Here is a 13,452-nt window from a genome sequence, read left to right as displayed (position 1 = left end):
AGGGTGAAACAATAGGGATGATATTGGTCAAAAACAGCAAAAAATATAAGTTTAAAAAACTTTAAGGGATGTTGCCTGTTAAGTTGGATAGCATATGGATGTAGTGGAAGTTAGGGTGAAACAATAGGGATGATATTGGTCAAAAACTCTAGCTATCTAATTGAAGTTATTGTTAAGATACAATACTGAGCTCAAGGTGTTAGAAATGACAAAATAAATGCATGAAGGAGCTGCTATTGAATCTGGTCTTAGATTGTTGGATTTTCTGCACTTTCCAATAGCTACAGCTAATTAAAGCTTCCTTTTAGCTGTAACACACGTAACCCACTACAACCAAAAAAGTTCAAGAACACACTCAACATGCCTCTAGCTACTCTATTGGATGATGAAAGAACAAGTGGTTGGAATTCTCATAGTCTGAATGGCATAAATAACCCTTGTTACAAAGTGGAAACAACTTCCAATTTGCATAAAACAGAACAAGCAATCACGCGAAAGATGAACACCACTTATACTCCCAAAGAAAAGAGCAAAGTTAGTATAATTGAGTAAGCAATAGTATGGTAAGAAGGCTGAATTACCTAGTGCCATAATTCCACTATGATTTTTCCTTATCAAAAATATATTGCACTGTGTTTTCATATTGAGACTAACTTAACAAAGCAATCTCCGGAACAAAAAAAATGGGGGGAAAGGTAAATGAATGAAAAGAACAATAAACTAAAATAGGGTACAAATTGGTTAAGGTTGCATTACTTCTAAAACAAATTCTAAACCTTGTGTAGCAGGAAAACAAAACCCTTGATCAATGACTATTCCCCTTTCCAGTTAAGAATACTTGGAACTAACATATGATGAGTTAAAAGCAATTTACTGAAGAAGTGAAAGGGAGAGGGAACAGCAGCAAAAATGATAGAAGATTTCTTTTTCGAGAATGGTAACAGTGACAATATTATTGAAAAACTATATTATTGAAAAACTTCAGCACAAAGACTGCTGGAATCCATGTTTACAGCATTACAATTCATAGTCCAACAAAAAGAAAATTCTTGTTCTACTACTAATTCTTAAACCAAAAACAACAGAAGAGAACAACTCATCTTATCTTCAAACCATCTTGAATTCCTTCTTTCCATATTGCAAGCCAAATGCACGCAGGGATCGTTTTCCACCATTTCTGCCTCACATTCCTACCCAAGTTGTCCCAGCAGGCCCAATTGATTCCTTATACAACAAAGGATGTCCAAACTCATTCATTATTTCAAAGGTAGAGAACTTAAGATGCCCATAGTCATTTGGTGTTTTTCCACTTGCCTTATGTCCATCCCATAAACTAGCAAGATGTATGAAGAAAAACTGTACTCCAAATTCTGAATTACATTCTGGAAGAGATTATAATTCAAGTTTCTTGCTCAGCTTCTCTAACTCATCATCATTAGATAAGTGTATCAATTCTACCGTGGTTTCATATGAGCTTCTACAGCAACATATAAAAAATCCGAAGAATTACATTTCTTGTGCCTTTTAAAAAAAAAAATTATTACATCTGAATACTTTTCGAACCCTCACCAATAAGGTGAAAGTTCAGGTAGCCAACGAACTAAGCTACTAGATCCCTACTAATTTCTTGTACCTGGCTACTGAATTCTGAATACTTTTCAGAGCCACGTTAAATTTTACATTCACGGTAGCTATTTTTGATGGAAGTTATGGAAGCTCTTTAAGTATTTTGCAGTTTGCTAAGTCCAAATCTTCAAAGCGCCGTAGCATGCTATGATCTCCGGCATAATTTTTCATATTAACAAGATATTTACTATCTTTTTATCAAATCATGCATTTCAAATGTATATTCTGCAAGAGCAAGACTGACAATGTTCATGCATTTCAATTGTATATTCTTCAGAGACTAACACAAGAGATTTTCCAATTAGGACACTCAAACCGATAGTAAGTTCAAATCCACAACTCTCAAGGATATTTATGACATAATATTCATCATATCCTCGAGAAAGCACTTCTCCATGCAACTATGTCTTTCCTACGCAAGAAAGCACCCCCACACGTTCAGGGCTAATGAAAGCACCACCTCTAGCATTATTTTTCTACTTCCAATGAGAGGTTCTCAAAACACTTATCTGGAACTTTTTCTTGCAAGTGTGTTGATTGAACAACAAAACAACTTCATGGTTAGCTAGTATAGTCGCTTCATAAATTGTATCATTCTTCCCTATCAAATGCTTGTCTTTAGTTGTTATGAATTCTACTGTCGTTACCAAACCAACTAGGATCTCCTGCAAAGTATTCCAAATGATCTATATGATCTATGTCATCAAGCACAGTTAATACTTCTTAAAATGAAGTCTACGTGCTATGATGTTGTTATGATAATTCTACTGTCATTACCAAACCAACCAAAATTCCCTGCAGAGTAATCTAAATGGTCTATATGATCTATGTCATCAAGCACAATTAGAACCTTCTTTGATCTATGTCATCAAGCACAATTAGAACCTTCTTACAATGAAGTCTACTTGCTATGATTTAGTTATGATAAATCTACTACCTTTACCAAACCAACCAATATCCCCTGCAAAGAGTGCATTCTATATTTGTACTCTTTAACATCCACAAGGAAACAAGAAGCTTCAAATTGATTAGAGAGCTAATCAAAACAGCTCTCACGATAGTCGTCTTTCCTACTCCTCCAATACCTAGGATACCAACAATTCGAATGTCATTAATTTCCATCCAAAGTAGAGATTTCACTTGCTCCAAATGAGTATCTATACCCACATCATCTTGGGGTGATGATAAAAGTGGCTTGCATAATAAAGAAATTTGGCCGACAATCAGCTTAATGCTCTCTGATTCAACCCTACAACAATGAGAAGATTGTTGATACGAATTAGAATTACAAGAATTAGAAGTATTCTGTACCATTGGTAGGCATAAATCTGATAAAGGACTAAGCACATAAATATAATAAGAGGACAAGGTCATTGAGGAATTATGCCTCCCAATTGATAAGACACATATAATCTGTCCTTTGAAATATACAAAAATAAACCTGTCTAACATCAAAATAAAAAATTTATTAATTAATTAAATTTTCCAGCCATGTTAGCTCAAGTTTAGGGTTATCCTGTTTAACCAATTTGAAAGTGTTTTTAACAAACCAATGGAAACATTAAATTATACCACTTATAGTGTTTTAAAAACTCACCTATTGAGGATATCACAGCCTTTCAGATTGGCCAATTGAGTAAGGGCACTCCTCCATCTTTGCACCTTATGCATTCCTTCAACTGAGCTGGGGAAAAAACAGATCTGGAGATGGAGATATTGTGTTTGATTCTGATTGTAGGAATCCAATGGTCATGATGAGTATATATGCACCGAGGGAAAATGACTATGATACCCTGCAATTCACTTGGCTAAAATCCATTATCATATGTACGTAATGGACAGCTAAAAGTACAAGCCAGTGATGCTACTGAGATTTTCCTACTGATTGAATTTTGTTTTGGCTTAAGTCACATACAGATCCTTAAATTTGTCCGTAAAATTCGCTTGGACCCTCCAATTAAGCTCCATACCATCTGAACCCTCCAAGAAAATATTTACTGTGCCATTTAAACACAAAATTAATACATAGCCAAACACAAAACGTGTGTACCATTCATACGCCAAAACAACTAATAAAACAGAGACACGTGGGTTTAACTTAAATAAATTTTAAAAAAAAGTTCATATAATATTTTCTTTCTTATTTATTATTTTTCAAAAAACAAATTCCCTTTCTTCTCCATCTTCCATGTTTGAGCCACCCTGCCACCACCACAAATCTCCATTTCCATTCATACATTTGATTAGGTATTCACAAAATCAGATTTGGTAGCTATTGAATCTAAAGAAACAGAGAAGACGTATGGGTCATTGGAGTTAAAATGCTTGGCTGTCGTCCATCCACCATTTCCGTCGGAAATTTTTCGATCACCTCCCAAACACCGTCAACTACATCTCACCAACGACTCCACTTAAACTCAACCTAAAATAGAAACTCACTAACCTTATTTAAAACGAAGAAAGAATAATATAGTTAGAATTGTAAATTGATATATGATATGGGTGCAATCTCTCTCCTTCACCGTCAATGTCAGAATGGTTCGCGGGTGTCGATTAACTTCCACTAACATTACAACAATCACTGCATTAACCTACATATTGTGTTCAATATTTATTAACTAATCTCAAATTGTTAAGAATGAAAAGAAATGGCTGGGGGTGAGAGGACGACAGATGGCTGGTGGAGGAAGAAGAAGAAAGAGGAAAGGGTTGGGTGGTGGCTGAAGCGAGGGGTAATTATTGTAGGAATGGCTTTATCCCAGACAAATTGAGTCCAAGCTTGAATGCCCGTTCGATTTCTTATCGATTCCCAATCAGCTTTGAGAAAAAATGACTCACTACGATTCGTTTTTCATATCCCCCTGTCCTCCTGATGAGATGTGAATATACCACTATTCCTGATATCATAAACCACTCTGTGAGGCAAAAATGCTTCGATATCATTGAAAAAGCAATTTTCATGTGCGTCAAGCACATCTATGATTTTGGAGAAATAACTAGTAAAGGAGTTGGCCTGGTCAATAAGAGGGAGTCATACTTTGGATTGCTTTTTTCAAAAGAAACTATTTGAAAACCCCTATGGTTTGCTGCTTCCAGTTAATTTTTTTACTTACTTAATTATTTATTTAAGCCACAAATTTTCAAACTGAAAAAGAAAAGAAAATTAATATTTTTATTTGGTTCACGCACTTAAGAGCAAATGTATGCATGCACTTGTCACCTCAACAAATTGTGTCTAAATGGTACAGTCAAAGTCATCTTGGAGGGTTCAGATTGTACGGGGCTCAATTGAAGAGTCCAAGTGAATTTCATTTACAAGTTCGAGGGTCTGCGTATGACATAAGTCTTCTGTTTTTGTTTTATGATATGGTTGAAGAAGTTTTCATCTAGCAAAAAAGTTTTTAGCCTTTAACAGAATATCTAAAAGTATTTCTACAAAATAAAAAAATCATCTGAAACATTACTCAACGCAAAGTTGGAGATTGTAAAATATGTATGAAACATTGATAAAAGATAACATTTGATTAATTTTTTTGTTTAGTGATAACAGTTGCACGGTGACTTGATTTCATTGTAATTCAATCAAAAATCAATTTAGTCTTGTTTTTTCCTTATGCTAACTGGAATGTTATACACCCTCTGCCTCTGTTGTGTGAAAATCTTTCGGATCATTTTTATTGTCTTATTTTTAAGCTTAACCAAATTCGAATTGTAGTTAAATTTATGTACTAAATTCAAAGATACTTTTCTTTAATGTGGGAATTTTATATGTGAAAGAAATTATTTCCTATTTAACTCTATAATTCTAATGAAACTAGTAAATAAATGACAAGAAAAAAATTGTGGTTTCGAAATTATGCCCCTTGTTCATTTGCTATAAAATCGTAATAATTCAAAGGTGGTGCAAAATACGGGAAACTTTTATGCAAATGGTCATCTAATATTTGTTATTCCACGAAGAGGTTTGGTGAAATGGTAAAGGTTCTTCCACCTTTAACCAGATATATCATATTAGAATTTTGTGAATGATATTCTCTTTGAGAGGGACCTCTAAAACTCGGTGCAAATGCTCAGATAACCGATTTTGAGACCACTATTTGAGACATATTTGAAATTTATAAAAAAAATTTAAAAAAAAGTTCAATCACTTCATAATCAACTTACGGCATATGTGATCAAATTTATAAAATCAACGTCCAAAGTAACAAAAGTTATCCAAAATTTTGCTATTGCTCGTGGAAGCAAACTTCAGACAATTTTATCTATACTTCAGACTTACACATAAAAAGTTTGACTTGTCAAACCCGAAGTTACTACTTAATTAGTAGACATATTATCAAACATATTGTCTATGCAAGTTACTTTTTTATTATTATTATTTTCCACACGGATTTCGGAATCCTATATCCTCATTGGAGCACCGACTAATTTAGAATTTATGCCTTGTAAGTTATGAAATGCGCTCCCTTATCAAGATTTTTTTCATGTAACTTTTTTCTGATTTGCCTATGTGTATGCTATATTTCGTGCATTTTCCTTCTACATTATCATCCGGCAAAAATATGAACTAGTAACATTATCTTTTCTTAGATTATGGTTTAGAGCTACGTTTCTTAAGCAATATATCCCTTATAAGTTCCCCAATTGCAATAATTAGCGGTCTTTCATTTATTTCGTACTCGATAACTTTACTGCAATTTGAAGGTTCGACTCAAAATCTCTAGTTAAGGGTGAAAGGATCATATTCATTCCACCACAATCTTTGATAACCACACAAGTATTACTTAATTATTAACATTGTCTAATATAGCAATTGAAATTGAATTCTCTAGGAATGAAACAATTTTTATTGACCAAGCACAGTTTGACTACGACTAGTCAATATGTTAGGTTGGAACAATATAAATTAGTTATTGCATTCCCAAGTGTATATATTACTGAAGTTGAATTGTGAACTCAACAAATTCGACAAAAACACCCAAATATAAATTCCAAAAGAAACTCAGGAACGTATCCAAGAAATAGAAGTGAAATCAATCATCAAAATTACTTTTGGAGAAAATTGTAGATGAATTCACTGAAGAAGACGATTGAATATGCCGAATTGAAGAAAATAAGGGTGTGTGTGTCCAAAATAAGGGTGTGTGTGTCCAGTATGGAGGACTATTTTCCAGAATATTTTTCAATTTTTTCATGTTGGTTGGTCAAAATTTTTGAAAAATATTTTTTCTAGGAAAACAAGTTCTTTAAAAATGATTTTCTTAGTAAAAGGAAGTAAACAAATTTCCACAAATAGCATTTCATATTGATCGTGTCCTCTCCACCCTCCAATACACCTCATCTTCATCCCCAACCCCGTAACCCCAATTCCCACCACCCCACACCCCTACCACCAGCCATAGCATTTGTCTAGATTATATATAAAACACTTTTAGAATGATATATTTTACTTACGTACCAAATACAAAAGATAAATAAGAATCTCACTTGTTTTTCTAACATTATCCAAAAAAAAAAAAATCCCGAACACCATAATCTCTAGTGCTGAATGTCAAAATATTGAATCTCTTTGGGCAAAAAACACAAGTTCTATACCCCAATATCTTCACTCAATTGAGGTGTGTCAACCGTCTATCCGAAAGGGCATTCTCCATTTCATCCTAAAGTAGTTGGACGTTGAAGATGAGACCAAATTTGAAAGGGAAAAAAAAAGAGGCACTTCAAAGGTTAAAATGTGAATTCAATCCATTTACCTTCTCTTTATTAATGCAAATTAAATTATTAAATAAAATCTATAGTATATCTTTCTTCAAAAGATTAAACACCATTCGTCACCTGTACCTGCTGAACTTTGCCTTGTACCGATACAGCAAGGCGTTTAGTACTACAACTCCCAGAAAACCCATCTCTCCTAAATGAAGGGGAAAAAACAACAGAGAAATTATGCATGCAGTAAATCCTCCCAAAAGGCATCTTCCTATTCAAGTCACAGCCATTTACTACATCCATCGAACTGCTTTGAGAACTTAGCGGATTGCAATTGAAAATATTAATATGGTAAAAATAAAAACCATAACCAAAAAGTAAAGAGAAAATAATATATAGGATGACATCAACAAGAGCTATGCGATTATGAGAATTTTGCTGAAAAGAAAAATCTATAATGAACTTTGCAATTTTCCTTCGTCCCCGTAAAATGCACCAAAACAACGTAAAACCTTCTCTTTCCTTTTCAATTGATCACTGGAAAGGAAAAGCACAAAAAAATTTCTTTTTCGAGAATGGTAACAGTGACAATATTATTGAAAAACTTCATCAGAAAGACTGCAGGAATCCATGTTTACAGTTCACTGACCAACAAAAAGAAAATTCTTGTTCTTCTACAAGGCTCCTATGATGCCAAGTGTAGATCCTGCATCATCAACTAATTCTTCTTTACACAAAAACAACAGAAGAAGACAAATCATCTTAATTTTCGGAATACAGCTACCACTATCCTCAAACCGTCTTGAATTCCGTTCATTCCCTATTGACAACAAAATGCACGCAGGGATTGTCTTCCACCATTTCTGCCTCATATTCCTTACCAAGCTGTCCCAGCTGGCCCAATTGATTCCCTATACAACAAAGGATATCCAAACTCATTCATTACTTCAAAGGTAGAGAACATAAGATGCTCATAGACATTTGGTGTTTATCCATTTGCCTTATGTCCATTCCCATAAAGTAGCAAGACGTATGAAGAAAAACTGTACTCCAAATTCTGAATTACACTCTGGACGAGAGTATAATTCAAGTTTCTTGCTCAGCTTCTCCGACTCATCATCATTAGATAAGTGGATCACTTCTACCGTGGTTTCATATGAGCTTCTACAGCAACATATAGAAAATCCGAAGAAGTTACCATTTACGTACCAATTTTTATGCAACCTGACCACCAGCTCATTTCCACGGAGTCCCCTATGGTTGAACCAAATTGGGATCTCTATACCAGGATGCACCATGGTGAACACTCTCTGAGACAGACAAGGAAGTAGAAGTGGAGACGGCATGTTGCAGGGAGAAGATACACTGAAATAGGATTTGTGCTAAGGAATCATTAGTTAAAAAAGCAGTGAACACATCATACTCATCATACATGGGTGTAAATAATACAAGCTGTGATTTCTTGTACCTAGCCACCAAATTCTGAATACTTTTCAGAGCCACCTTAAAATTTACATTCACGGTAGCTATTTTTGGTGGAAGTACTGGAAGCTCTTTAAGCATCTTGCAATTTGCTAAGTCCAAATCTATGCGCCGTAGTATGCTATGTTCCGGGATCATTTTTCATAGTAGCAAGATATTTACCCATAACGTTTTATCAAATCATGCATTTCATTGTATATTCTTCAAAGACGAGCACAAGAGATTTTTCAATTAGGACACTCAATCCGATAGTAAGTTCAAATCGACAACTCTCAAGGATATTTATGATGTAATATTCATGATACCCTCGAGAGAAACATACTATATCTAGAAATATCTCTTGCTCCAATCCATCATAGCTTATTTTGAGTTGTCTAACAATTTCTGATCCAAAGTTATTTGTCATTGCTCTATAGCACTTCTCCGTACGGTTATGTCTTTCCTACAAGAAAGCACCCCCACACTTTCAGGGCTAAAGAAAGCACCGCCTCTAGCATGATTTTTACTACTTCCAATGAGAGCTTCTCAAAACACTTATTTGGAACTTTTTCTTCAAAGCGTGTTGATTGAACAATAGAATAACTTCATGGTTAGCTAGAGTAGTCACTTACTAATTGCTTGTCTTTAGTTGTTATAAATTCTACTGCCATCACCAAATCAACTAGGATCTCCTTCAAAGTATTTCAAATGGTATATATGATCTATGTCATCAAGCACAATTAGAACTTTCTTAAAACGAAGTCTATTTGCTATGATGTTATGATAATCTTACTGTCATCACCAAACCAACCAAGATCTCCTGCAAAGTAATCGAATTGGTTTGTATGATCTATGTCATTGAGCACAGTTAGAACCTTCTTTGATCTATGTCATCAAGCACAATTAGAACCTTCTTAAAATGAAGTTTACTTGCTATGATGTAATGTAGTTATGATAACTCTGCTTCCGTTATCATTAACATCCGCAAGGAAACAAGAAGCTTCAAATTGATTAGAGAGCTCATCAAAACAGCTCTTATAACTATCGTCTTTCCTACTCCTCCAATACCCAAGATACCAACAATTCGAATGTCATTAATTTCCGTCCATAGCAGAGATTTCACTTGCTCCAAATGAGTTCCTATACCCACAACATCTTGGGGTGATGATAAAAGTGGCTTGCATAATGAAGGAATTTGGCCGACAATCAGCTTAATGCTCTCTGATTCAACCCTACAACAATGAGAAGATTGTTGATACGAAGAAGAATTAGAAGTATTCTGTACTATTGGTAAGCATAAATCTGATAAAGGACTAAGCACATAAATATGATAGAGGACAAGGTCATTGAGGAATTATGCCTCCCAATTGATAAGACACATATAATCTGTCCTTTGAAATATACAAAAATAAACCTGTCTAACATCAACATAATTTTTTTATTAATTAATTAAATTTTCCAGCCATGTTAGCTCAAATTTAGTGTTGATCCTGTTTAACCAATTTGAAAGTGTTTTTAACAAACCAATGGAAGCATTAAATTATACCGATTATAGTGTTTTTTAAACTCACCTATTGAGGATATCACAGCCTTTCAGATTGGCCAATTGAGTAAGGGCAGTCCTCCATCTTTGCACCTTATGCATTCCTTCAACTGAGCTGGGGGAAAAACAGATCTGGAGATGGAGATATTGTGTTTGATTCTGATGGTAGGAATCCAATGGTCATGATGAGTATATATGCACTGAGAGAAAATGACTATAATACCCTGCAATTCACTTGGCTAAAATCCATTATAATATGTACTCAATGGACAGCTAAAAGTACAAGCCAGTGATGCTACTGAGATATTCCTGCGGATTGAATTTTGGTTTTGTTTCTGTTTTTCTATGATGGTTGAAGTGTTCATCCAGCCAAAAAATTGTTAGCCTTTAACAGAATATCTAAAAGTATTTCTACAAAATAAAAAACAATTGAAACGTTACTCAACACAAAGTTGGAGATTGTAAAATATGTATGAAACATTGAAAAAAGATAACATTTGATAAATTTTTTGTTTAGTGATAACAGCTGCATGATTACTTGATTTTATTGTAATTCAATCAAAAATCAATTATTTCTTGTTTTTTTCTTTATGCTAACTGGAATGTTATCCACCCTCTGCCCATGTTGTGTGAAAATCTTTCGGATCATTTTTATTATCTTATTTTTTACCCGAACCAACTTCGAATTGTAGTTAAATTTATGTACTAAATTCGAAGACTTGTTACTTTTCTTAAATGTGGGAATTTTATATGCGAAAGAAATTATTTCCTATTTAACTCTGTATTCTAATGAAAGTAGTAAATAAATGACGAGAAAAAAAATTGTGGTTTCGAAATTATGTCCATTGTTCATTTGCTATAAAATCGTAATAATTCAAGGGTGGTGTAAAATACTAGAAACTTTTACGTAAATCGTCGTTTAATATTTCTTATTCCACTAAGAAGTTTGGTGAAATGGTAAAGGTTCTTCCACCTTTAACCAGATATATCATATTAGAATTTTGTGAATGATATTCTCTTTGAGAGGGAGCTCTAAAACTCGGGCAAATGCACAGATAATCGATTATGAGACCACTATTTGAGACATATTTGAAACTTATAAAAAAAAAATAAGTTCAATCACTTCATAATCAACTTACGACATATGCGACAAAATTTATAAAATCAACATCCAAAGTAACAAAAGTTATCCAATTTCAGGCACCCTTTCTCAATTTCAGGCAGCCAAATGAAAGAGAAACGATACTAATCTAGTTAACGTTGCCAGAAGGGTTCAGTTGGCAGTACCCTAAAACCAATTCCTCAAGGAGGCATTCTTATATGCAAATTGAGGAAACTTGTATCTTTTGTCATTTGTACAAAGTTCACGTGAAAAATCTTCAGCTTTAGTAGCAAACTATAGTCATAAATCAACATCTTTAGCATAACGCTCCTCGTACCTAAGCCATCACACCCTAAATTTTTGGATTTTCTCGCAAGACACGGAAGCTAGGTAATCAAGAGTGGACTCTTTGGTATCACTAATGGGGAATTTGAAATCGAGTGATAGCGGAACTGACAAAAAAAAGATTCCTCCATCGCCTGGATAATAAGTTGGTTTTCACAACTTGTTTTTCTTCCCACAACATTGAGAGGATGTGAAGTAGGATCGATTCGGGCAAATAACTGAATCAGTCGCCTCTAGCCATGATTTACCTCTGCATTTCCGTGGAGGACAACTGCTACTTTACAATTTTGTATGTCTTCGAGAAAGGTTTTGTGGGTTTTGTAGAATTGGATAGTTGGTCTGTAATTTGGGTTGATTTCTCTCAAGCAAATACATCTTTTTATCAGGCCACAATTTAAATATGACTAAGCTGGGGTTTGAAGATTAGGGAAGAACAGATCTGGAGATGGAGAATTGTGTTTGATTCTAATTCTAGGGACCCGTTTGGCCATCAGAATATTTCGCTTTTTTTCGAATTTTTTTTTTACTTTATTTGAAAATCAATATTTGATTATACATGAAATTTATAAACACTAAAACCCTGTTTTCATGTTCAATATATTCAAATAACTAAATATTCTTTGCAAAAATTATAATCAGACATAACTCCATCTTCAACTCCAACTTCAAAATTTCAAACAAAAGAAAAAATATTTTGTTTTCACGGCCAAACACCTACTAGAAATCAATGGTGATGATGATTATATATGAACGAGGGAATGACAATAATACCCTGCAATTCACTTGCCTAAAATCCACTATAATACGTACGCAGTAGACAGCTAAAAGTACAAGCTAATGAAGCTATTGAAATTTTCCTAGTGATTGAATTGTGTTTCTCTACCATGGTTGAAGAAGTTTTCATCTAACAAAATATTTGTCAGTCTTTATAACAGACTAAATATCAAAAAGTAATTCTACAAAATAAAAAATTAATTGAAAGATTACTCAACACAAAGTTGGCGATCGTAAAATATGTATGGAAACATAGGAAAAAGGTAATCATTGATAAATTTTGTGTTCGCGATGATGATACATGCACGATGACTTAACTTGAGTGTGGTTTATGAATAACGATAAAAAGTCACTTTATTATTTTATTGGGCTCTTTCTTCCTTATGCATATTGGAAAGCTTTCACAGTTTCACCGTCTCCCTCTATTGTGTTATAATCTTTTGCGTCTATTATCTCACTTTTAATCAGGACTAAATATAAAGTGGAGTTAAATTTATGTATGGCGATAAATTCGAAGACTTGCTACTTTTCTTAATTAGTAAATTTTATAAGTAAGAAAATGCTTCCTATTTAACTTTAACAGCAGTATTCTAATTAAAGTAGTAAATAAATGGCAAGTAAAATATTTTGTGGTTTCAACGTTATGTCCTTTTTTTGTTTGCTATAAAACCATAATAATTCAAAAGTGGTGCGAAAAACTAGAAACTTTTACCCAATAAATAGGTTCTTCGTTTCATATTTTGTTTTCCATTGACTTAGTAGAATGGTTAAGATTCCTCTGCTTTTAATTAAATCAGTCATCATATTCAAACTTTGGGAATGATATTCTCTTTGAGTGGCAGCTCTAAAACTCGGTGCAAATGCACAGATAACCGATTTTGAGACCACCATTTCA

General features: G+C 33.8%; 1 protein-coding gene across 3 annotated transcripts; it reads right to left on the bottom strand.

The window, feature by feature from the left end:
- Nucleotides 1-7,691: 7,691 nt before the first annotated feature.
- On the bottom strand, nt 7,692-10,633 carry LOC132627082 (TMV resistance protein N-like). Of its 3 annotated transcripts, XM_060342179.1 has the most exons (3): nt 10,365-10,621; nt 8,542-8,697; nt 7,736-8,243 (listed from the first exon to the last, which is right to left on the bottom strand). In XM_060342179.1, exons 1-3 carry the CDS (start codon nt 10,436-10,438, stop codon nt 8,210-8,212), a joined length of 264 nt encoding a protein of 87 aa, XP_060198162.1. In that variant the 5' UTR covers nt 10,439-10,621; the 3' UTR covers nt 7,736-8,209. The 3 variants fall into 3 exon arrangements, 2 of the variants coding, with proteins under 2 accessions (XP_060198162.1, XP_060198161.1); XR_009577771.1 differs by having other exon boundaries at nt 7,692-10,025; nt 10,365-10,633; XM_060342178.1 differs by having other exon boundaries at nt 7,753-8,697; nt 10,365-10,525.
- Nucleotides 10,634-13,452: the final 2,819 nt, after the last annotated feature.

The sequence above is a fragment of the Lycium barbarum genome, chromosome 2 (assembly GCF_019175385.1).
Source record: "Lycium barbarum isolate Lr01 chromosome 2, ASM1917538v2, whole genome shotgun sequence".
NCBI classification, from domain to species: domain Eukaryota; kingdom Viridiplantae; phylum Streptophyta; class Magnoliopsida; order Solanales; family Solanaceae; genus Lycium; species Lycium barbarum.
The sequence above is the reverse complement of the archived record's forward strand: the minus strand, read 5'-3'. Positions and strand labels throughout refer to the sequence as shown.

Coding starts and splice junctions, on each gene's coding strand:
- LOC132627082 (XM_060342178.1), bottom strand. CDS start 10,438: ATGCATAAGGTGCAAAGATGGAGGACTGCCCTTACTCAATTGGCCAAT. Junction 8,698..10,364: donor GGCTGTGATATCCTCAATAG/GTGAGTTTAAAA, acceptor ATCCTATTTCAG/TGTATCTTCTCCCTGCAACA.